The sequence below is a fragment of the Cottoperca gobio genome, chromosome 14 (assembly GCF_900634415.1).
Source record: "Cottoperca gobio chromosome 14, fCotGob3.1, whole genome shotgun sequence".
In the NCBI taxonomy this organism is placed as follows: domain Eukaryota; kingdom Metazoa; phylum Chordata; class Actinopteri; order Perciformes; family Bovichtidae; genus Cottoperca; species Cottoperca gobio.
This window is the reverse complement of record NC_041368.1, coordinates 18,372,154-18,399,001: the sequence shown is the minus strand read 5'-3', so window position 1 is coordinate 18,399,001 and position 26,848 is coordinate 18,372,154. Positions and strand designations below refer to the sequence as shown.

The 26,848-nt window shown below is 40.9% G+C and overlaps 1 protein-coding gene across 2 annotated transcripts in view; it reads right to left on the bottom strand.

The window, feature by feature from the left end:
• The window catches only part of stk32a (serine/threonine kinase 32A), a 61,919-nt gene that overhangs the window by 22,196 nt on the left and 12,875 nt on the right, over positions 1–26,848 (bottom strand). For both annotated transcript variants that reach the window (XM_029448166.1, XM_029448167.1), the window contains 2 exons: positions 16,609–16,782; positions 1,335–1,372 (listed from right to left, as the gene is read on the bottom strand). In XM_029448166.1, coding sequence (XP_029304026.1) covers positions 1,335–1,372; positions 16,609–16,782 — 212 coding nt within the window. The remainder of the gene's footprint in view (positions 1–1,334; positions 1,373–16,608; positions 16,783–26,848) is intronic.

Here is a 26,848-nt window from a genome sequence, read left to right as displayed (position 1 = left end):
AACAGGGCTATTGGAAGTGTGCTGTCAAGCTGACACTTTACTTTGTTTGATGTGTGGAGTCGGCTTGCTGGCGCCACTGCTGTAATAAAGTACCTTCTCGCAAGACGACAGAGACTGACCACAGAGACGCACAACACATTGTCATGTATATCAAGCCGATGCTTCAACATAGGCAACAACTTGGCCCATTTGGCTTCTTAGTACTGTGTGTGGTGATGGGAATAGTTTGACATTTTGTGAGATACGGTTGTTTGCTTTCTAGCCAAGAGTTAGATGAGAAGATTAACACCACTCTCATATCTGTACTATAATGTGAAGCTGCAGCCAGCAGCTCGGCTTGGCACAAAGACTGAAACACGGGGACATTTCTATTCCTGTCCAAAGTTAAACAATTTTCCCTACCAACACCTCTAAAGGATAGGAATATTTGAAAAATCGTAATAAAGGTCATACCGTGAAACGATGAGATGTCACACCCCTACATGCCGGACTATGTCTTAGCCGGACGCATTAACTTCCTGGAGTATTTATGTGTCTGATGTCTGTGTACTTTCCTCTTGATTAACATATTGATGAAGAAATGTACTATTTTTGCCGCCTTGATATACAGGTGTATCACTCCCTCTGACATGCACACACACACACACACACACACACACACACACACACACACACACACACACACACACACACACACACACACACACACACACACACACTTCTCTCTCCATCCTATTTTGTCATTGCATGTGTGTACACGTGTCTATTTGTGTGAAAGTACAGCTGACACTAAGGCCTATGATGAGACGTAATCAATCATCCAGAACAGGATTTCCCCTCACAGCAGAGAAGGAGACATCATTAATACCACGCTGTCCTTCTCACACACGATGACATCACTTCACGTCTTTTTTCATCCCATACTTCAGGGGGAGAAAAAAGAACACCGTGTAAATGTCACCAGTGCTTCAACTAATGCAGACTGACAGTGTGTTTGTGTGTGCACTTATTCTCTATGTTGCATTTCTGCAAATATGTTTTGAGGTACTTTTTTTTTTATGCTGCAAGAACTATCCAGGCAATGACTGTGAAACCTGCCTCTGAGCATTGCAGCTGCTTTTGATGTGTTCAGAAGTGATCCCAGAGATTTGAGGTTCGGCAAAATCCTTAGTCAGAAGAAGCTGTTCAGTCTTGAAGTCAAGTTAGGTCACCGTGTGAGTCAAATGGTATTAACATCAACATTTAATCAAATGCTATTGTCCTGGACTTTTGAATTCCACCCCCTGACCTCCATTAGACATATTTTTAAAATATAATTAAGGAAGGGATCTTACCATGTTCATCCAGAAGTATGTTGTCAGGTTTGATGTCTCTGGAAGGGAAAACACAAACAGTACAGTGGGATTAGTTTGTGTGTGTTTTTTGTGTCGCGAGTAAAATCAGGATCAGATTGTATTCGTCATTTCTGTGCAAATATTAAAAAATCTGATTTGCAGTATTGTTGATCTCATGCTTTCAAAATATGGCTCTGATAGTTTAAAACATTTACAAGAATGGTGTGATGAATGGGATTTCCCGGCAGGAGGGTCGTTAAGTACGGCACAGATACGAACTAAGCATGATTTCCAATGTTATTTTATAGTATTTTAATTCTGCTATTTTAATTCTGTTATTTTATAATGCTACTTCAGACTCATTTACATCTACACTGTGATTATTGTACTGTAAATGCTTTTATTCTGTCCTTGTACTAATTGTTATGTTTTTGCTGTGAAGCACTTTGGGCTGCAATTCTTGTATGAAAGGTGCTATACAAATAAAGCTTATTATTATTATTATTATTATTATTATTATTATTATTATTATTATTATTATTATTATTATCATTATTATTATTATTATTATTATTATTATTATTATTATTATCATTATTATTATTATTATTATTATTATTATTATTATTATTATTATTATTGTTTAAAGAACAAGTAGTAGAGGGATTTGCAAAATCTGTATGCAACAGTATTTAAATAAAATATGTGAAGTAAAGAATATGAAAAAGCCAGTTTAGTATCATTTGTTAATACCTTAAACATGTACCAAGCTTAAACCTTGGTAATCCAATGCCAGGAAGCTTAGTGTGATCTTTTCTCAGACTGATTATAAACTAATTAGTTTGAGGGTAAGAAATAATAAGATTAGTCATCTGTCAAACAACCAGCTTAAGTTCTTTTTGGAATACTTTGAATGCACTGACAAGCAGCCTGATAGTTGTTTAAGTATGTTAATGTGCAGTGACACCATTAGACAGTCACAGGAATTATTTAACACGGCAACGAAATGTATGAAAACCAGAGCAGTGGTGTCAGACTGAAATGTCACTATTAGTCACCGCTGTCTCATCACATCATCACACATTTGGTTCCATGTGCTTTAAAAGTAGTAGCTGTAACATCTATAGCATAGGTCTTCAACAGGGGGTCCGCGACCCCCAGGGGGTCCGCGGAGGTACTGCAGGGCGGGTCACAAAATTCTTTGTAGATAAAGCAAAAACTAATTATAATTATTATTTTTTTAATAAAAAATTATTTATCTTTTTTGCACATTCATATCCTCCCACCCCGCCGCACAAAACTCCGACAGCACACCCCCTCGCACAGAACTCCGACAGCATCCCCCCCTTGCTTGAAGGAGGGGGTCCCTGCTCCTCCATGCTACACCAGTTTGGGGGTCCTTGGCCTGTAAAACGTTGAAGACCCCTGATCTATAGTGATAAGCGCACTGTGTTTACAGGCCACCTGTAAATACAACCGTGTGGGTAGTACTCTGATGTCTTATATACTGATGACGCTTTGAGTTTCTGTAGGTGGCACCCCTCCTCTTTGTCTGTCCTGCCAGGGAGGTAACATTGCTCATATCGGTTACCCAGTTCATTTACATATTCTAAACAAAACACCTTTTCTGCTGCTGAAGTAAACAAAACACTTCCTGTGTGAGTAATACCCAAAACTACGTGCACAGATTATCAAATGTAAAAGCTTCCCGGAGATGAATTGTACACGTAGGATGGCTCACTTTAGTAATGAGTCATTTCGATTCAGTAAATGACAAAAATGGACTTATAACTCCCCAAATCGAAACTTTAATATAGCACACTTTTGCACCACTGTGCACAGTTGATGAAAACACATGTAAATTAGAATGGACAGCAGGTTAAGCTGTGGGAGTAGCTGAGACACCTGAGAACAGGAGCAGGTGTAGACTGAGGCTCCGAAGGTCACAGCTTCTGCATCATCCTTTGTGTTTTTCCCACATTTTCAAACACTTGTTTGTTTCTCTGCCCCTTCTCTTTTTTTCTTTCGCTTTGACACCACATAAATCCAAACGGCATCCAGAAGCAACACAGTTACTCCAAATGGTTTTGGAAGCTGAATCTGTTATTGGAAAGCAGAAAACTAGCCGTACACTAAAAGGTGCATTTGATCTGGTCTTAAGACTTCACAGGGTTTACAGTCCAGAGATTATATGAGAAAAATAAAGTACATAACATGTTCATGCAAAGGTATACTTGTACCAGGCTATATTTTCCTTCATGCAAATCATTGTTTGAGCCATTGATCAGCCCAGATTGTGTTTTTGATACATTATTTTTGAAAATGATTGACATTTACCATCGTACATCCGGCTACTCATGTCTTTCTTTGTAGTTTTAATGACCCACATCTGTTGATAAATGTTCTCCTTTCTGAATCACTCTTCCTTCTCATGAAAGATGGTCTATTAAATACTCGGCTTAGTACCGGAACCATAGAAAGTGAAATAATATGAACAACAGTTGTCAGAGCAACACAGAGTGTGTTCAAAGAACAGTTCAGTGCCCGGTGACTTCCCTCCTGGACGTCTATTTTTAATTCAAAGCAAAAATATTCTCACTGATTCTCCCTGATCTTTATCTGTCCTTGAAACTTTCTCTTTCTTTTTATAACCTAACATTGTCTGTGCCTCTCCGATTATTCCTAATAACATATGTCCTTGCATACATTTGCGTTTCACTTCCTTAGTCACCACCACTCGCCCACTCAAGCACACTAACGTACACACACACACACGCACACACACACACACACACACACACACACACACACACACACACACACACTCACACACACACACACACACACACACACACACACACACACACACACACACACACACACACACTCAAAGTTTTGGTGGAAGGGCACAGAGTGTTCTTTGCTTCTCTCTGTTCTCTCGCCTCAGATGCTTTGAACTGGAGAGACGATATTCAATATTCAGTGCCCTTCTCAAATGTTCCACTTGTGCGTGATGGTCAAATGAGAATTACCACACCCTGAAACTGACTTCAACATTAAAGAATAAGAATAAAGAATAAAGACATTAGAGAAGTACCTATAGTGAGCACACTAGCACTTCAATGTGCTATTTTCAAGTTTGTGTTTTTAATATGACTTGATTTGTAATCAGGCTAGCAGGAGATTTCAGTAAGTAAGTCAAATAATACACAATGCAGATTTTAAATGGAACAAATCGGCAATTATTATCATTTATTATCGTACAACACATACCATTAATATGCTCTCCTCCAAGCCATCAGACAACAGTTAATTTAACCTCGCTGATCATCTTTAAACACACTTAGAAAACTCATCTTTGTTAGTCTTCCCACTGTTACAACAACCACCCACTCTGGTTTGAGAGTTCAAAAGAGAGACAAAACTATCGCTTATTTTTAGCGGGTTTAAAAAAAGAAAACCTGCATATACACGTTCATTTTAGTTGAAAAAGGGTATCATAGATGCATCGTCTTTCTGGCAGACTCCTTGTGCATCCTCAGTGTTAGACAGCGAGTGTCTCCTCTAATTGAGTCCACTGCCCTGTGGGAGCCCAGCAGCATTTAGCATATCAAAGGCCACGCTGACCTGCGTTTGTGTGTTTGTGTGTGTGTCTGTGTGCGCATATGTGTGCTTCTGCGACACACTTTTAGAGACAACCTGTAGCATGGAGCTCTGCTCTGGGGTTCTTAGGCGGATCAAGTGGCGCGGCCCCAGGTGGTGGGGAGAAAGGTCGACCGTGTAACCCTTAATTAGCTGACATTTGCCTCAAAGGCTGGCACACGGGGAGAGAGGAGGGGCATGTGTCACTGCTAAAAAAGCAGAACAAGGAAGCCTCTTTTATAGCTAAAGGCCATGCTGCCATTGTCAAGCCACAGGACAAGGAGGGGCTGAGACAACTGGCTCAAGAGATAAAGCAAAGCAGCAAGGCTCATTAGGAGGTGACATGTGGTAAAAAGCCACGCCGCTTAGGTGACGATGATGGCCATGACTGACCTGTTTTTCTGACAGTGGACATTAAAGAGCAATGACCACCCAGTTTTAGTTTGGAAACGCTCCCTACACATTTTTCTAAAACTGCCATGGTCTGCAGCCAGACTAGTTTGAAACACTGGCTAACACTGCCAACGCTGTAACAGATGGAACATGACAGGAAAGCAGATGTGTCTGAGTGCAGGGCAATCAAACACGTACTGTAGTTCAACACTGTCGGCGACTTCTCTTGATCACATAATCTTGACGGCCTGATGTCTTGCAATTAACATTTAAGAAAGTGACCGTACGGTAAACTCAAAACAGTGAATGTTGAGCAACGCTTTAAAGGAAAAGTGCTTATTTCCCATACATTTGGCTATTATGGCTCTATAGCTTGTGCTACCTTTGCACTTGTCATCGCCATTGAGATTCGGGGGAAATGAGGACTCGCTCAAAAACACTGCATCTCAGGGCAAGTTACACGAGCCTCCTTCATGTAAAAGTGATGAATGAATTATTTCCCTTGTCTGAGTAAACACAGCAAGAAGCTGCCTGAAACGGCCATTATTGCATAGACATGCAGATTATGTTACTAGATGCAAAATATGGTAATGAGATTTATTCCAAACAAAACACAACAAACTAAAGAATAGTCATAGATGTAACATTGTAAAAACAAGACACATCCTGTCTCAAAATTATGCAGAAAAACTAGTCCATGCATTTGTTACTTCAAGGCTGGATTACTGCAACTCATTGTTGTCAGGTTGTCCCAAAAAGTAGCTTAAGACTCTTCAGTTGATCCAAAATGCAGTGGCACGTGTATTGACAAGAACAAGGAAACGGGATCATATTACTCCTGTATTAGCTGCTCTGCACTGGCTCCCGGTAAAATACAGAATAGAATTCAAAATCCTTCTCCTGACATTAAAGCAATTAATGGTCAGGCTCCAGCATATCTTAAAGATCTCATAGTACCTTATAAACCAACTAGAGCATTACGCTCCCAGACTGCAGGGTTACTTGTGGTTCCTAGAGTCTCTAAGAGTACAATGGGAGCCAGAGCCTTCAGCTATCAAGCTCCTCTCCAGTGGAACCAGCTTCCAGTTTGTGTTCTGGAGGCAGACACCCTCTCCACATTTAAGAGCAGGCTAAAGACTTTCCTTTTTGATAAAGCTTATAGTTAGGGCTGGCTCAGGTTTGCCTTGGATCAGCCCCTAGCTATGCTGCTATAGGCTTAGACACCTCCCTGCTCTCCTCCTTCTCTTCTTCTCTCCTCCCCTCCCTCTCCTCCCCTCCCTCTCTATCTGTATGCATTTATGTAAATGTGTGTTACTAACTCATCATCCGGGGCATCATCCCCGGAGTTTCTGTGTCTCATGTGGCAGGTTGCCACTGATAAAGTTTACGTCAGGATCATGAATCGTGGCTGCGCCTGCTGCCCTGGTCCTGCTGGACACCTGGAAAGCCTTTTTGACATTTTCCTGGATTCATCCAAACTTTCTCTTTTTCAACACAACATCATTTCTGTCAAATGTTGTATTTGTACTATGTTGTTTATCCTGTACACACGACATCTATTGCACGTCTGTCCGTCCTGGGAGAGGGATCCCTCCTCAGTTGCTCTCCCTGAGGTTTCTTCCATTTTTCCCCCTTTAATTATGGGGTTTCTTTTAGGAAGTTTTTCCTTGTGTGATGCGAGGGTCTAAGGACAGAGGATGTCGTATCCTGTACAGTCTGTAAAGCACACTGAGACAAATGTGTCATTTGTGATATTGGGCTATATAAATAAATTTGATTTGATTTGATAGACAGGATGTGTGGCAGTTTTGCACTAAAATAATCAATATTTTATAACCTTATGGACCCTATTCTCACAATCACAATAAATACTCACTGTTGCTCAGTTGCATTCAGTTTAATGATGAATTTAATTATATTTTCCTCTCATAGAAGCAGAATAAAAGAATAAACCAATTACCCAGCAATGACCAAATAAAGTCTTTCTCTCAAAAATGTAATCACAGTGAAAAGTAGGTTAGACGGCTCCATAATGATGATGTCTAGGGAAAGAGCAGTGCCAATATGTTTTTTTCCTTGACTCAGCAAGAGACTTTAGTGTTCATCCTGTCGTGCCATGTTCTTGATTTTGGGTATTTAAAAAAAAATATATATATATCTTCAACAACGCTCTTCAGATGTCGTCTAAGTAACGAATAATTCAAATAAATTCATTTTGCCATGCAGTGTGTATTGGATGTACTTTTATTCTTTTTTAAATAATATATTACAGAACTCAATGTCACTGGTTTGAATTAAGTTTTTAAATGAACTAATCCTTCAGAGTTTACCTTCCATTTCTATTGTAAGTCAAAGACTTGAGAAGCCACTTTAAAGGTGTCACCTGCTCATTTCAGCTGGCAGTTTTGTCCTGTGTTTGTTCGCCCGGTAACAGCTCTGCTGCATCTATTAGCTCTGAGAAAACAGATGGGTCTGTTGCAGCCCTGGTCACACCAGTGCTGTGTGAAGACGGGGCTGCTTGGCTAGGTGACACATCAACCATCTGCAAGCGTTTACCACTTGGAACCGTCTGCTTTCAGAGGTGACACAACAAAAAGGCGTACTAGATAACACTGTTACACTGTTCATCAGATGAAACGTGATGGAGAAAACTGCTATTTGGGGAAATACTTGAATTCAGCTGCACTGTGTGCTGACGACCACCAAACTATGAGGTAGCGATTTGTAATCATCAGACATTCTTTGTCACTGCAATCGTGCAAGAAATTGTAGCATTTTTATGCACACATCTTCTAGTCTGTAAAGAGAAATTCTTATGATGATTGAAAGCGCTTTACACATGATTGCACAGATGCTGTATGAATCACTTGGCCAAAGAAATTTGAAGAGAAACAAAAAGACGATATAAAAGTATAAAATATAAGAAGGTAAACTGAGAGAGGGTGAAAAGATAATGTTCATGATGTACAGGCCAGACTGAGGGAGGAGGTGCACTGAGTAAGTAATTCGGACAGCTATACATTTACTGAGCGTGAGAGATAAAGAGCTATAGGAATACATTGGGCCATAAAGGCGGGATAGTGACAATTTGAGAGGAAAAAAGCAGAATGTGTAGCGCTTTTCTGTACGGATAAATTGAGAGAGTGAAGTGGAGAGCCAATGAGACGTCTTAGACTATAAAGGGGAAAGAGGGGAAGAGATATAGAGAGCTAAGGGTAAGAGAGAGAGAGGCAGAGAGTAAAAAGAGCAAATCGAGCAAGTCGGGTAAAACGAATGAAGTGAGTAATACATTTTTTTTTAAAAAAGGGAAGAATGGAGGTAAACATTTGGGGCTGTTCTGAGTGAGACGTGAAGACCTGGAGAGCTTGGTGCAAGCTGATCCCCTCGGCTTTTCCCTCGGTTGACTGACCCTACAAGCTATTAGCAGGATCTAATGGCCTCATTACAGCCTTCTGTGAGAGGTAGAGGAGTAACTGAAGCCTGTACCTGGTCACATGATACTGCACTGATACTGGAGCCAAAACACCTGAGAACAGAAGCTTATACACACACACACACACACACACACACACACACACACACACACACACACACACACACACACACACACACATACACACACACACACACACACACACACACACACACACACACACACACACACACACACACACACACACACACACACACACACACACACCGATCATTGGTAGGGCTGCAAAGATTATTTTCATTATTGGCTAATCTGCCGATTATTCTCTATTAATGGAATAATTGTTTAGTCTAAAAAAATGTAAAAAATAAATAGTTAAGAAATGTGGCCAACGATCCAAAACCCAAAAAAGATTCAAACTGCACCTAAAGGACGAAGGTTTGATACCCAGCCTCACATTAGATCTGGCATTCTTCTGTTTTCTGGCATTGGGCAAAATGAAAAATGAGCAGATTTTACTCAGCCACATAAAAATATTTAATTTAGTGGATTTTCACTTTAATTCCATTCTTTTCTTTTTTATCCATATCTACAGTGAAATGGGTTTGACTGGTTTTACGGACGTAGATTGCAGGCAGTTTAATCAGAGGCTCTTTTTCTAAGTCTGCTGCTTTAGTAGCCCTCTTATCCTCTCCAGAATAAAAGCGCAGACCTGTTTGAGAGTGTGCCTCTCCCTCTCTGTAACAAAGGAGAGTGAAGGAGCTCTGGTAGCCCTAGAAACCCCACAGCAGCTACATCACACAATCAAAACAAGCAGCACACACATAAACGCAGTAATACACAGTTTGTGCAGAGCAGTACACACTCGCAGATACACACAGTGTCAGAATCCCTCAGCTCTAAGTACCCACGCCCACCAGCCACTGAAGAACGAGTCAGACAGCCGCTGCCTTTGAACGTGAATTGAAAGCCCAACTAGACCCACAGAGGCTAACAGCTCCAACCCAGCAAACTGCTGCGTCTCCCGCTCACCCCTTTCTTCTTGCAGTTAAAGAAAAGCAACTCTGACAAGTGTGAGGACAGCACAGGTGTACATGCGTGCGTGTCTGTCGCCGTGTTTACGCACGTGGGTAAACATTGCGTGTGTGTGTGTGTGACAGTAGCAACTCTGGAGCTGAGAGATGTTCATTCCTTATTCATTAACATATACTGAGTGCGTCTGGTTGAAGTAAGTCGGGCTTGACAAGTCCCCAGTCTAATTTGGAGCCGATTTTTGGGAGACGCGGAGCACAGAGCAGACACTGAAAGCAACCAGTCGGCACTAAAAAGCCAAGGCAAAAAACGTACATCACAATTACCATGGATGAATAATTCACCGTGTCAGAAACATTCAGGAAGTGTTACAAAGAATGTCAGCTCTCTCCTCCCTCTTTGACTCTGTATCTCTGCCTGTAGCTCCTTCTGTCTGTCTCCATGTCTCATACATTGCTCTCTGCCAAAATCTCTCTCCTTCTTTTCTTTCCAGCAGGCAGACACGTGAGTTAGATACACAAGCGGGCAATTAGTGATCTGTTTGATAGACTAGCTAGTAAACATTCTATCATGTTCAGAGCTCAAACCTCCTCCCATCGCTAACCTGCCGGGGCGAGCTGAGGGAGATTGTTGACAACGATAATTCCTCTTTTTTGTAATGGCGGGAATCAGAGAGCTGGCACCAATTGGCACCTTAATGTGCATTTATGAAATGTGAGTGTATAATTTCTCCCTACCCTCCCTCTTGGTTTTTCTTTTTCTTCTTCTGCTGGGAAATAAATCATTAACACACTCCATGAATAACGAATACTTAACTTGAAGACATGACAAACGCTCGCCATTTTAAGCAGCTGATGGAGAGTAAGAGTAATGGCATAGTCTGCCTCCATGCAATCTGCATTGCTGTATACTATCTCTTCATTTTTAGGAACAATCCACGAGAAGACCCACTTAGACTTCTTTTGTGTCTTTCTTTCACCTTCAATTAACCCGATAGGTGAATTAGGACTATATTCCCTTTTGGCAGTTTGGCAAAAAGGCCTCTAGAGAAGAAGGGGATGAAGGAGCAGATCAATTATTTGAAGCAGAGCTGTGCTTTGTGCCACTCCCTCAGAGACAAAGAAAGATCCTCCACAACTGAGACTAAGAAATAGGGATGAGAGAGACAAGAGCATGGGAAATAAATAAAAGTACAATACGTAGAGAAAATAGCACAAGAGGGAAAAGAAAGAGGGAGTGATAATGAGAGAGATTATGAGTGAAAAGCTCTGTATAGTGTGTGTGTGTGAGTGAGAGGCAGGGAGAAGTGAGGAGGAAAAGAGATCATAGCTTGCAAAAGAGAATCCTCCTTGGCAGAAATAGCCTTGCTGCTGCAACAGCTGGGTCTCAGTACGCTTCAGGAAACTGAATAAATAGATTGGACTATTTCCACGGAACGACTAAAACCAACATTGTGTTAGTCCGCCTCTCAATACTTTCCAACTTCCAGTAGCACTCAGCCCCAAGCCCATTTGTTCCAGCTGAAGATGAAAATCTATAAAAATGTGTCACAAGTAGTCTTATATTTACCAAGTGCCTAGAAAGATTCAGCCGGGCACTGTAGTTTCTTAGCAAACTTTCCTCAAACCTGAAGTAAATAGTGCATTTGGTGGGGACTGTTTTCAGCCGTGGATTAATACACATTTGGCACTGTAGTTAGCGTTGAGTGAAATTAAACTGGTGATGAAAAAAGCTTGGACAAAGTTGTGGCTCATTGATGGTTTTTTAAAATCGTTGTTGAACAACAATTTAGATCTATGAGACAGAGAAATAAACTACTATATATTAGATGTTTGCTAGATCAGAAACATTGCTTTTTTGTCAAAGTCACACTAGCCACCTATAGGCAATAAAAATAATTGTAGATTATACCAACTTCATAAAGAACTGTCTTGTAAATGCTTAGTTTTATTCAATTAGTTCACTTTCAACAGGTTGTTAAACACTGAGAATCTGTTTTATAGACTGTTTGATTTTGATGCAACACAAAACCAGTGTACTACTGTGTGTGTGTTGTATGTGTGTATTGTGCTATTGTGTATGTTTCACTGTGAGTGTTACAAAATGAACTTCATCTCAACTCAGGTCTGTTTGCAGCATCTCCATCTATTTCTGTCAGTTGCATAAGAACCTAACGATTAGTCCCTTAACCACTTTAATGGGCAGAGTGCTTCTGAAATGAAACAGTAAGGAATATCGAGTTGTTAAGAGCGTCTGCTGGCTGTCAACATGCAAGTCTTTCCATTATGAGGAATCCAGGAGGCAACATAATGCACCTGAGGATTCAGCCGGAGATAATTGATGTTGATGTCAAAGAAGCTTTGGTGAGGTAAACGTAAGTGCGCGCGCACACACACACACACACACACACACACACACACACACACACACACACACACACACACACATACCTTCCCCGGGCACACACTTGCCATTTATCTTTCCACTTGTTTGGAGAGACTCATTAAGTCTCTGAAGAAGTAATCTAATTGAGACTCATTCTGTTGTCAATAATTCAAACTCCTCAGAGAGTTCAGGGTTTAAAAACGCTGACTAACCAACCCTGAATTGAGCTTAACCACATATACAACACCCCTGAGGTTGATCATATTCTGAGCCTGATGTCTGTAAATACAAATCCACATTGCAAAACATGTTTTCCCATCGCAAAAGTATTATTTTAACGAGAAACAATAGGACACACTGCTTCCAAACAAACTGCGCAATGGAGACGCTAACACAATTTCTGATTTTCATACAAACAAGAAGGCCGATCTACTTCTTCATATATTGTTAGCAACATGGCTACCGCTAACAGCCCAGCTACTGTTCAAAGCAAGAAACAACTGTAAGAATCTCAAAGAACTAGATACTCCGTTCTCAGGTGCTATGGAGTAAAGTTAGGCAGGTTTTGCTACTTACTTGTCTAGCTTAGTAGGAAGACATTTTTTATTATCGTTCACCTTCTTTGCCTCCTCTGTCAATGGGGGTCTTTTGCTGGAAAGAGTTTCCACAGTTAACATAACTCGGGTTGTTCTGGGGATAGCTACTGTAGCTATTCTGTTGAGTTGCCTCTTAGCAAAATGTTCTCAGGTAAGTAGGCAGCGATGTAGTTTAGGTGTCCAAGGCTTTTATTTTGAAAGGAAGATCGAGACCCAGAGGCAGACAGAATTGTAAAGTAAGGCTTATAGGGAACCAATCTAAGCACAGATGGTGTCATTATTCTACAGCCATTACATTGTGCAATCAACATTTACTTCATGATGATAAGTTAAAACAAACATGTTATCTATTGCCACTTGATAATAATGTTGTATTTATAGATTTTTTCCGTACCCTGTAGGCTTTACGTACAAATCTATTTCCACTTAATAACACAGTGGAATTAAATAAACTTCAGCCTTGCATCATACTACATGCTAAGAGGCTCCTGTATATCCCATGATGACGCTGCCGTCTCTTTGATTTTCCATCCAGGCTCTTGTCAAGATGAGCTGTACTGTTGTTCTTAACCTCATTGCTGCTCTGTCACCACTCCCTTGGGATTGTTCATATTGGCCATACAGTGGCATACAGTGCAAGAGCTCATTGCCGTTGTCGTCACCGCTGCTGTAACGTTATTATGGATCCCAGTATTGTTGTTGACGGGGACAGAACTCCCTCCAAGAACTATAACCTGAACTTGACTACCCCAAACCCTATATTGTCTCTACATTTAACAATCTCTGCATTAATAAAGTACGTTTTATTCATATTTATGAATAAAAAAAATAAATCCTGTAAAAACTGCCTAGAACTCATATTTTGTGATAGTGTCGATTGTGCAACTAAGTTCAGGTAGAACTTCTTGTGCTCTTGTTTCCCCTTCAAAACTGAAAACACATTCTAGATTCCACGATACAATCTACTCTGGGTTATGTTGATTTCCTGTATGCATACTGCTGACGCTACCCTTAAATCACTGGATGCTATTTAATTCATTCTTCAAGATAGCCATCACGCTAAAGTTGTATGAAAGGTTTGGATGTTATTCACTGACATCTAGAAAGCAATCGCATATTTTAAGGCCACACTCTCTGCTTCCAAGATATTTAACATCCTTAGTTGTGTTCAAAGTGAATGACCATGACATCACAGAATATGCTAGCTCAAAGGTCCCTCGTGCTATGCTAATGTAGGCAGGCATAACAAAACACACAATAAAAAGAAAAAATATATACTTGAATTATTACATATGTAATATAAATGTAATTATTCCATTTTATATTATGCACTTTATTTCATTTTTCAAAATAAAATACCCAGCAGATTAATGTAAATAAAATGTTTGCAATAAATATTACCAACACAAACATTTTTTTTTTATTCTTTCAGTGCGGCCCGGTACCAAATGATCCACGACCCTGTACTGGTCCGCAGCCTGGTGGTTGGGGACCCCTGTTCTAGATTGCAGTGAATGATACATAACCGCAACATCCCAGGTTCGATTTCAGCCTTGGGCCCTTTGTTGCATACCGTACTCCTCTCTCCCCGTTTCCTGTCAGCCTCTACTCTCCGTCAAATAAAAAAATGTGTCTTAAAAAAATAAAATAATGTGGACATCTAGCCATCATACTGAACACAACTACAGCCGGGAATATTCTGTCATAGTCATTATTAAACTTGTAAATACCATCATCACCGTCTCACCATGTTGCCTGCGATTAATGTCATTATCGTCATTACTCCCCTCATTATCATCAAAATCATCACAGACCAACGGAAGGAGAACGTGTACATCCTGCATTTACCCACATTTACACAGGTGAATACTACACGCACACGCACACGCGCACACACACACACACACACACACACACACACACACACACACACATTCTGAAGTGCATTCACTCGCTGCACCAAAGTGAGCACGTCCACATCTGATGGAGGAAATGATATATTCAATTTCCATAGAGATGAGCTGAGAGTTACTTTCAGCCCCACTTCCTATTTGAAGCTAATGAATGCAGATTGAAAAGATGTTGATTCCATCTAAACAAACGCCCCTAACACCTGCACATCAAGTCTGTCCTCTCCAGCACTAAAATAGAAAACATCATTTAAATATTCATATCCCTCAATGGACTCAATGAATAAGTAAATTATTAAATCGTCCCATTAATTTCTCTCTCTCTCTCTCTCTCTTCCTGTGAAAGTTAAAGAGCGTGGACGGGAGCAAGTGGTCTGCTTCATGTTAAATGGCGTAATTTGTTATCCGGGGGTGTTGATAAATTAGTGTTCTCTGTTGCAGTGATGTTTTCTATTAGCGTGACCTGAGAAGGCCTCTCTTTCTATGTTTGCCTCAGTGCTCAGTCACCAGAGTGGAGGAGTAAGTCAAAGCAGTGGATGAATTCAGTGCCACAGATATTGGAGCAAAGCATTAGTCACGCGCAACTGTGGTCATGCGTGCTAAAAATGTTTGCACTTAAAATAGTTCTGTAAGGGTCATTAAAAGGAAAAAAAAGTCTACATTACGTTGGGCTCTGGAAGCCTGCAGTAAGTAGAAGTATGTACATTATAATGTACTTCCAGAGTTCCATCAGTACATTAACAGAGTCATGTTATACTACCAAAAGTTTCCCAATAAAACGAAAGCTTGAAGAGATTTAATGTGAAAAATCCGCAGGAATGGTTGACTTTCATTGGCAGTAACTTAACATAGGTTGAGAAACACTGAGGGTGAAGGAATAACTCTGTTGTTGTACAGCTGGATTTAATGTTGTACAATATATATTATGCTGAATTCATAAAGGTAAACATTGGGGAGGTTTTGAGTTTGTATTAATAGGGGAAATCAGGAATTACAGTCTCTGCTGTAAGCCTATTTCAAATAAAGACCTAGTTTTCTCTGCTACTAAGGTAAATAAATCCACTGTAACCACACATTGGAAAGCTACACACAAATCCTCGACTCCAGAGCCAAAATCCGGTGCTTTGTGTAACCACCCACAATGACAACCTCCGTTTGACTTTTGTGTAATTTGACAAAGACACACATGCAGGATTGGAAACAATGGCGGTGAATATGTTTCCTCCAAAATGTATTTGTCAAAGCAAATTTGAAGATATTTTGGATGAGACAGGGTTGCTATAGTTGTGTATCTTATCTGCATTGTTGCTTTAAGAAAGAGTTATATTTGTTATGTGATACCACTGTGATGGACAATATATTCAAAGTATTTTGGCAGCCTCATTGGCTGTTACAGGATATCTCAAGCTCTTTGAGTCACTTCAACAACTTAAAATAATACTGTTGGGCTGTAGCCATATCTTTCTTGGCCATGCGAGTCGTTGGCTCTGCTGTAGCAGTAGATATTTCTGCCTAAAAAGCACTTAACTTGCATTTTACAAATTAAATAAGGCATTGACACAGCAGCTGGGACATAACTGGTGCATTTCATGATGGCCATAGTCTGCAGTTCAAGGTAAACTGTTGTGTCAGGTGTGACCTCCATGTCAAGACAGCTAGACCTTTTCTGCACAGTGGTGTAGCAGTCATCTTAGAGAATACTAGGGAAGTGGACAGCCAAGGAGAAAAGAACACCGGGGTAGATAATACTCAGACTCGGTGGTGTAAAACAATGGGGAGAGACAGAAGGGGGACACGTACTGTAGCAGGAGCAAAAGTAATGACCCAACCAGTCAAAGACTATTTCTCTCAATGTATTTGAATAGATAGAGGGTGCATCTCACCTGTGTATGATGCGCTTCGTACGGAGGTATCCCAGGGCCAGAGCCAGTTCACAAATGTAGAGTTTGACGGTGCTCTCTGAGAAGTGGACGTTCTGCTGGAGGTGGTAGCGCAGGTCTCCTCCCAAGAGCAAGTCCACCACCATAAACATGTCCTCCTCATCCTGGAAGGAATACCTGCAGGGGAAGGCAAGCGGTCAGGAGCGAAGAGTCAGAAGGACGCCAGGTCAAGGACATGGGGTGGAGACGAAGGAGATTCGGAAAAGAGGATCAAATGGATTGATGCGTGCCAGGAGGGGGTTAGAAGGAGAAATGGAAAGTTAATATAGCAGTGGTGGAAAAGATGTTGTCAACAGAGAGGGAGGCGTAAAGGAAGGTTAATATGGAGATGTGGAAGTTACAGGAGAAGAGAGGAGGAGGAGGATATAAAGGGTGTGAAGAGGAAGCAGATGGTGTCTATATATTCAGTATATTCAGGACACAATCATCGTTACAATTTTATTGTTTTTGTTGCTTTCTGGTTTGTACTGCACAAAGCAAATGAGGACAGTTAACACAGAGAAAACCTAATCTCTGTTGTGATTACATTAGTGATCAGCAAACAGACTACCCTAGCTTATCTTTTTTTTATATTACATGAAATGTTATTGACTATTTGTACCTCTTCTATTCCACACCAACATTGGCGGTATAAACAATCTTGAGCAACATTCTCCATCCACTCAGCAACATTGTCTGCTCAGATGGCTCGCTGCCCTGCTTCCATCTCTATTGAGAGTTAACAGGTTTTTCCATCAGACTGGTGAGTGTCCTGCCATTTCATTAAAGCAGTCCATTACATATATTACATTTTCCTTATGTTAGTGTGTGGTGTAAAGATTTGGCAGGCAGAACTGAACTGCAGCTGTGTCCTATGGGAAAAGTGTCAAAGTCACACATAATGTTGCTTCCTTTGTTCATGAATGAAATTTGGTTTTTTTTACCAGCCGCTGGTATAGTTTCATCTTGGAAGTCTGTGTGTGTGTGTCTTTAAAATGAAGGTGGCATTGAAAGATGGGCGTGGTCTGAGCAAGGGGGCGAAGGGGCCATTGGCTCCCACACTTTAAACCCCTGGCCTGATTTAGCATTACAAAACATTACAGGTGTTTAGTGGATGTGGCCCAAGCAAGGATGCTGAAAGTAGGCCATTGGCCACCCTACTTTAAATCCCTGGCCCAATTTGCCGTTGTGTCTGGTGTGATCACATGGCAACAAGGTCTCTTAGTTTTACATCTTTTTTTGGTTTAGGATACGTAAATACTACGTAATCATGTACGTAGTATCTACTTGCATATGCCTCAGTTCTTGGTGGTAACGCCACTCGTGGTCATCCATCTTTTCATCCATCCATCAATGTACTGTCATGCACAGCAAGCCTTTATCAGCATGTGGCCCACTACACAGCCATTTGAGAAGCTGTTGCACACATCATCATTGATCTTTACATGCTGAGCGTTCCACTGGGGCGACACCTTTTCTCCTCACCTCTAAACGATAAGTTAATTAGTTTCCCTCCCACAAGGAACTAATTCATGCAAAAATAATATTTTATAAAATTAAAGCGGACAACATTTCCTGGCTCGCCTGTAGCGTTGCTCAGTGTGTGACGCAACGTCCTGTGTCGGCAGGTATCTTCCGTAAAATACTACACTCAAGTCCGCTCAAGTCCTTCAACGTGTTCCTGATAGTCTACAATTTCACTGAACACTTTTGAGAGGTTGCAGTTTCTTCCACCCCAGACTCCATTGGGGTTTCTACTGGCAGATACTTCTCTGTAAGGACCATCATCTTGGCTCAAACTCAATGCTCAATGACCGAGGGTAGTTTTTTGCCACGTTGGTGCACTCGGGGCCCTTCTCCAATAGACTGGAGGTGGTGTTTTTCTGCACTGGATGGATGGGGATTGATTGAGCTGACTGAAAACTGTCTGCTAAGGCTCAGATAATGCTGAGACCACTTAACATCTGATTGCCAATGGCCTCAGAGTGTGGAAAGACTATCTGTTAGATACCTGTCCTGAAGATACACACACATTTGGCAAAGTCACAAAGAGGTGTATGAAGATACGCGTGCGCACATACGCATGCAGTACTGTCCTCTCAGTTTCAGTTAAAACATGCATTAAATATTATGATGTATTATTATAAAATATGGGAAAAACTAACAATACAACTTCAATTTGAACGAGTCGCTCCATCCTGAACACACAGGAGCACAATCAACACACAGCTCTCCACTAAAGGATATCAGTTTTAGGGGGGAAAATAGAAATGAGAAGAGGCCTTGGTACTTAAAGTGTGTAATATAGTACAGCTGAATGGATGGGACCAGCTGCAATGCTATCAATCACTCAGACAAGCAGAAATTACTTAGCCACGCCTGCAGACACCAACGTTCTGCAAAGTTTTTAGCAAAGTTTCTAAGTGTATGTGTGTGTGACAGCATAATGGGATGATACTTCTTTTTTGTTTTGTTCTGGGAATAATTATGGAGTATATTTACAGTACAAAGCCATGTCAGAATGTGTAATAGTATCTTTAGTGATCAGTTATTCTTACTATTCGTAAGTTGTTTTCAAAATGTAAAGAACAAAATAAAGGTAAACCAGTCAAAGTGAGATGTAAGAGGAAAAGTTTTAGTCTGTGGGGAGATTGTTTTTTAAGTTTTTAAGCAACAGAGTGGATTGATGAGTGCATGGAGAGAGAGAGAGAGAGAGAGAGAGAGAGAGAGAGAGAGAGAGAGAGAGAGAGAGAGAGAGAGAGAGAGAGAGAGGAGAGAGAGAGAGAGAGAGAGAGAGAGAGAGAGAGAGAGAGAGAGAGAGAGCGAGAGTGTGTGTGTGTGTTGGAAAATGATGTGACACTTGAGTCTGGCATGCAGAGAGGAAGCTCAGATCAAGCAGGCATCATATTAACATCACATTCTCTTAAATATCAAAGCAATGCTTCACTTTGATACAGGATTTGTAGGTTTTGGGACCAACAGGGCTCTGACTGAGTTCATAGATGGTCAGAATATTCCTCCCCCATTATCCACCGAGCTCATGCTCTGGTTCTGTGCACAATGTAATGCTGGGATTTCCAGAATATTTGTCATTAGTTTGAAGATTTTTATTTTAGTATAGAAATAACTTTAAATGTCAAATGCTTGCCCATTAGGGAGAATATTCTGAAAATATTGTGATGGGGAAAAAGCATGGATATAAGAACATTAAGGGGGGTGCTGTGAGATACAGCATGCACAAATGTGTACAGTATTAAAAAAAAATTGCAACGCTAAATGTGTGTGAAATATTTATGACCCAAAGTCTGGCTCAAAACTGTAAACCAAGAGAAGGAAAACAAGCTTCTCCGTGGTTTAGAGTGTGAGCTACACAGCAGTGTGTGTTTGCTGGATAGACTCCATTTTACACTGGCTATTAATCATTTGATTAACTCTCTTTGTCTCTCATTCTTCCTCTCTCTCTCTCTCTCTCTCTCTCTCTCTCTCTCTCTCTCTCTCTCTCTCTCTCTCTCTCTCTCTCTCTCTCTCTCTCTCCAGATCTGTTTCTCTCTATCACACACGTACACACATATAGTGTAAATACCTCTAACCCAGCAGAAGTAGTTAAGGTGGTAAAGAAGCCAAAAAGCCGCTGTCACAAGCGTTTAGGGGACACAAACGGGACTTTAATTGCTCTTTTTATTTGTAGACAAACTCCGGCTTCTTTAAAGAAAACTGCTGTTTATTTATTTAATTGCTACAGTGAGTAATGTATACAATGAGACCGTTTCTGCTTTTGTAGTGAGTTCAGTGACCCTTTCTAAACGTAATATATTTTTTTATTATTGTTTTGTTAGTCATTAGTATTACCTTTTTACGATTTTAAGTATGTAAGGATTTATATATTGTATATCTGATTAAATTAAGCAGAACAAATCTGATCTGTGTCAGCTGATACCCAGTATTGAGGAGGATCAGGGCCAAAGAAAAAAGTATTTTGAGTTGAAAATCCTCTGAACAAAAAACCTATTTTTGATTATTTTTGTAATTATCTTGTGCTAAATGCTTTTTATTGCTCTGCACTGACCAATAATGGCTTCTAAAATGCAATAGAACAGCCTGAAATAAAAGCCAAAATAGATATTAATCTGAAAATGCAATGCGTTATTACTTTATCATACATACTACTTTGGTTCGATGTTAAGGAGGGACTGCAAGTCCATCAAGTCAATCGATAGCACACTTGAACCAGTTTAATCGAGTAGAAAACCAGCTCTCATGCTTGACTGAGGGTTCCGTGTTTTTCGTCCCACGAGATTTTCCATCAGAAAGTCAAGGTGGTAAAAACTGAAAGGGCTTTGTAGTCATTAATGGGGGAGATGGTCTGTCCTTCGAGCAAACAGGACTGAGTCACCACAACCTCTCTCGTGGTTCCTTCGGAAACAAAGCCGCCACACAGAGGGTCAATAGCCCAGCGTGGTGATGCACATAGTGATACACAGAGTGTTGCACAGAGTGATGCACAGAGTGATGAACAGAGTGATGAACAGAGTGATGCACAGAGTGTTGTACAGAGTGTTGTACAGAGTGTTGTACAGAGTGATGAACAGAGTGATGCACAGAGTGTTGCACAGAGTGATGCACAGAGTGTTGTACAGAGTGATGAACAGAGTGATGCACAGAGTGTTGTACAGAGTGTTGTACAGAGTGTTGTACAGAGTGATGAACAGAGTGATGCACAGAGTGTTGTACAGAGTGATGCACAGAGTGTTGCACAGAGTGATGTACAGAGTGTTGTACAGAGTGTTGTACAGAGTGATGAACAGAGTGATGCACAGAGTGTTGTACAGAGTGATGCACAGAGTGTTGCACAGAGTGATGCACAGAGTGTTGTACAGAGTGATGAACAGAGTGATGCACAGAGTGTTGTACAGAGTGATGCACAGAGTGTTGTACAGAGTGTTGCACAGAGTGATGAACAGAGTGATGCACAGAGTGTTGTACAGAGTGTTGCACAGAGTGTTGTACAGAGTGATGCACAGAGTGTTGTACAGAGTGTTGTACAGAGTGATGCACAGAGTGATGAACAGAGTGTTGTACAGAGTGATTACAGAGTGATGCACAGAGTGTGAACAGAGTGTTGTACAGAGTGATGCACAGAGTGATGCACAGAGTGTTGTACAGAGTGTTGTACAGAGTGATGCACAGAGTGATGCACAGAGTGATGCACAGAGTGTTGTACAGAGTGATGAACAGAGTGATGCACAGAGTGTTGTACAGAGTGTTGTACAGAGTGATGCACAGAGTGATGCACAGAGTGATGCACAGAGTGATGCACAAAGTGATGCACAGAGTGTTGTACAGAGTGTTGTACAGAGTGTTGTACAGAGTGTTGTACAGAGTGATGCACATAGTGATGCACAGAGTGTTGTACAGAGTGATGCACAGAGTGATGCACAGAGTGATGAACAGAGTGATGCACAGAGTGATGCACAGAGTGTTGTACAGAGTGATGCACAGAGTGATGCACAGAGTGTTGTACAGAGTGATGAACAGAGTGATGCACAGAGTGTTGTACAGAGTGTTGTACAGAGTGATGCACAGAGTGATGCACAGAGTGATGCACAGAGTGTTGTACAGAGTGATGAACAGAGTGATGCACAGAGTGTTGTACAGAGTGTTGCACAGAGTGATGCACAGAGTGATGCACAAAGTGATGCACAGAGTGTTGTACAGAGTGATGCACAGAGTGATGCACAGAGTGATGCACAGAGTGATGCACAAAGTGATGCACAGAGTGTTGTACAGAGTGTTGTACAGAGTGTTGTACAGAGTGTTGTACAGAGTGTTGTACAGAGTGATGCACAGAGTGATGCACAGAGTGTTGTACAGAGTGATGCACAGAGTGATGCACAGAGTGTTGCACAGAGTGATGCACAGAGTGTTGTACAGAGTGATGTACAGAGTGATGCACAGAGTGATGAACAGAGTGTTGTACAGAGTGATGCACAGAGTGATGCACAGAGTGTTGTACAGAGTGATGTACAGAGTGATGCACAGAGTGATGCACAGAGTGTTGCACAGAGTGTTGCACAGAGTGATGCACAGAGTGTTGTACAGAGTGATGCACAGAGTGTTGCACAGAGTGATGCACAGAGTGATGCACAGAGTGTTGCACAGAGTGATGCACAGAGTGTTGTACAGAGTGTTGTACAGAGTGTTGTACAGAGTGATGCACAGAGTGTTGTACAGAGTGATGCACAGAGTGTTGTACAGAGTGTTGTACAGAGTGTTGTACAGAGTGATGCACAGAGTGTTGCACAGAGTGATGCACAGAGTGATGCACAGAGTGATGCACAGAGTGTTGTACAGAGTGATGCACAGAGTGATGCACAGAGTGTTGCACAGAGTGATGAACAGAGTGATGCACAGAGTGATGCACAGAGTGATGAACAGAGTGATGCACAGAGTGTTGTACAGAGTGTTGTACAGAGTGTTGTACAGAGTGATGCACAGAGTGATGAACAGAGTGATGCACAGAGTGATGAACAGAGTGATGCACAGAGTGTTGTACAGAGTGTTGCACAGAGTGATGAACAGAGTGATGCACAGAGTGTTGTACAGAGTGTTGTACAGAGTGATGCACAGAGTGATGCACAGAGTGATGCACAGAGTGATGAACATAGTGTTGTACAGAGTGATGCACAGAGTGATGCACAGAGTGTTGTACAGAGTGATGAACAGAGTGTTGTACAGAGTGATGCACAGAGTGATGCACAGAGTGATGCACAGAGTGTTGTACAGAGTGATGCACAGAGTGATGCACAGAGTGTTGTACAGAGTGATGTACAGAGTGATGCACAGAGTGATGCACAGAGTGTTGTACAGAGTGATGCACAGAGTGTTGTACAGAGTGATGCACAGAGTGATGCACAGAGTGATGCACAGAGTGTTGTACAGAGTGATGCACAGAGTGATGCACAGAGTGATGAACAGAGTGATGCACAGAGTGATGCACAGAGTGTTGTACAGAGTGTTGTACAGAGTGATGCACAGAGTGTTGCACATCCTGTTCATTCAGCCAGCTACCTTTTTCTTGAGATCCAAATGAAACTTTGTTTTATAAGTCTTAAAAAGTCCCCTCTCTACTTAGAGTGTAAATTGCTCAATAAAAGCTCCATTTCTTCTCAAAACAAGTGTGTCTCTCTCTCTCTCTCTCTCTCTCTCTCTCTCTCTCTCTCTCTCTCTCTCTCTCTCTCTCTCTCTCTCTCTCTCTCTCTCTCTCTCTCTCTCTCTCTCTCTCTCTCTCTCTCGGCGACACAGTATTTAGAAGATATTTTAATATGAATGAAGTCTTCGCTGGCCTGCTGCCACTGCTGTCAAAATGAATTAGAAATGGTACCCATGAAGTTGTTCGTCACAGGTCGGCGCTGGGTCACAGAAGTTACCCAAGTTACCATTAATATGATCACATATTGTATATGTGTATGACTGATGTGATTTAAAAGAGCCTGTTTCATGTTGAAGCTTTGCATTAACCTACACTCAGTACTGTGCCTGAATGCATCCTGCGTAGACGCAGACTGAAGCTGCTCACGCTTCACCTCCTGTGTAGATGTAACAGAAAAGTAATATCAACATCGTGATGACGTTCAAAAGAATAGAGATGATAGAAAGAAAGAAATGGGAACAGATTTGCAAGTATGAAGCTGAAAAAACAATCAGCCAACCAGGGAGCAGCATTTCATAGTTGACTGTCTCCATTTGTATTTTGCCGCTGCAATGGACTGAAAAAGACAGACAGCGACAGAACACGTTCTCAAGCATCATTAGCAGCTGACGCCTCGACCAGCATTTTGGGTAGAGTGAAGAGAACAGCAGATTAGCACCTGTACATTATGTTGCTGCAGCCCTTTTATTATTAGCGTTGCTGGCATCTGGTTTCTCTTTAACTTGCTTGTTCTCTGTTGTCCTTTCTCTCCGTCTCTCTTTTCCTCTTCCTCCCTACTTCTCTCCTTCTGTCTCACTCTGTCTTTCTTTCAGTGTCTGTATCTGCTCCACCACACATGCATTTCAATGTGATCTCTTGGTGGCTTCCAGTCAGTCTGATGGGAGAGCATGCTGCATGGAGCTTTCAGAGGCACAGGCACCCTAGGCCACTTCAGTAATGGAAGTGTCCAGAAACCACTGGGCCTCCGAAGCTATTGTTAGCGTGTCCTTCCCTCTTTCAAAGGTAACAAACGTGACATGTAAGCACACACAGTCAATTCATCTATTACTAAAAAATCCTGCTTTCATTTTTATATATGAGAAGAATTTCATAAATTATAATTATTATGTATTTTTAAGTAGAGTACTGTATACTGAACTGTGTACTGTATACCTACATTTATTATATCTACATTTCTCATTACATTGCAGTAAGTGCTTAAATAAAGAATAGTTTTATACAGTAATGGCATTATTGGCAATATTCCTAAACATATCCCAATATGGAGTAAATTCAAATATCACAATATTTCTTCACCAAATACCTCAATATCGATATCAGCGCTTTAACAAAATATTCAAACAATGAGATTTTTGATAAATAATCATCAGTAATGGTGGAGGCAAGTAATAGAAAATTACATCACTTTGCTGTAATGCAGCCCTTAAAACCAGAACCTTTATTTATACATTTTTTTATTATCCTTCTCAAGAGAGACCTGTAACGACTGTTTTTACCCTCTTAGTAACTCATTACCCATAACCTTAATACCTGTTGTAAAATAAAGGAACTAAGCCTCCTAAATCTTATCTATAGTGATTTTGTTAAGTAGCGCCTTCTGACTGCCTACAGCAGAAAATCCACATCAGTACATCTCAGTGATAAAAGTGCTAACCAAGAATGTGTTGTTCAACACAAGGTATCGCAATCACAGTAATTAGACATACTATCCATACATGCGCACACATACATTTCCACACACACACACACACACACACACACACACACGCACACACACACACACTCCAACCAAAGCCCCTTGCTGAAACGGACAGAGCCGGCCAACCGCTCTGACTGTGACATGTTGGATCGATTCAGACAACCCTCCGACCTTCCTCCAGCCCATCTCCCAACACCTCCTTTGACTGACAGGCCCCATCAGTGTGTGTCTAATGCTCCCTGAAAACACACAACCATGGCTGCACTCATGCAAAAGATACACACACTCTTACAGAAAGCTCAGGAAATGAATGACCTCTTGTGTAAAATATACACGCAAAACTCCACTCATAGTTAACAAGTGAGTATATTTTTTAAATAATTACTTTATATTCCCTGTATGCTCTTCCCTTTCACCAGATCACCTTGACTTCGAGCCAAATTCTTGACATGCTGACATGCTGCTTTCTAGTGTTCGGCGATGTCCGCAGCGGTAAAAGTAAGATGAGGCTGTGATGTGCATATTTTGCAGATACACAACGATACAGTTTGTACCTTATGTACAAGAACATCTTATTATTGCTTACTCGTAATATTTGAATCTGGGATTATGCTTATTTTAGCTCATGCCATTCATTGGTACCCTATACCAAAGTTCACTGCAGTGCCTGTACAATATGACATATCTGGTGTACTAGACCTTTTATGTCAGAATGCTTGGAGGAATTCATCTCCTACTTTTTTTAGAGACTCATGGCCTTTGTGGGACATAATGTCATTTCTGTTTGGTTTTCTAAGGAAGAAACGGACATGAATAGGGAATAATATGTAACTTACATTGACTGTTGGTTTAGTACTGACCAGAGCTACATTAATTTCCCTTTGATGACAATAAAGGCCATCAACCTATCTATCTATAACACTGACTGATGTCTTGCTCTGCATAGAAATGTAATGCATTAGTAAGATTGCATAATAACTGAACAAAAAAAAAAGAGGGACTCCCTCAAGCAAGTGAAGCCTTTATTCCAGAGTATTTCAGGCTTTTGTCAATGTACTTCTTCTTTTTCCTTTGGACAGTTACGCAATGACTTTTTTACAATAGCATGTTGCATCATAGCAGTATTTGTTACAGAGTTTAATTGTGTATTTGTCCTGGAATAAAATGACCTGAAGACTTTTTTTAAAAGCAGGTTTAGTTGTAAATTGTAAAAAAACATGCATTGAAAAAAGTTGTCAGAGAACATACAGATAATAAAGATCTACAGTTATGTGTATTCTTTAATCCTAGCCAAT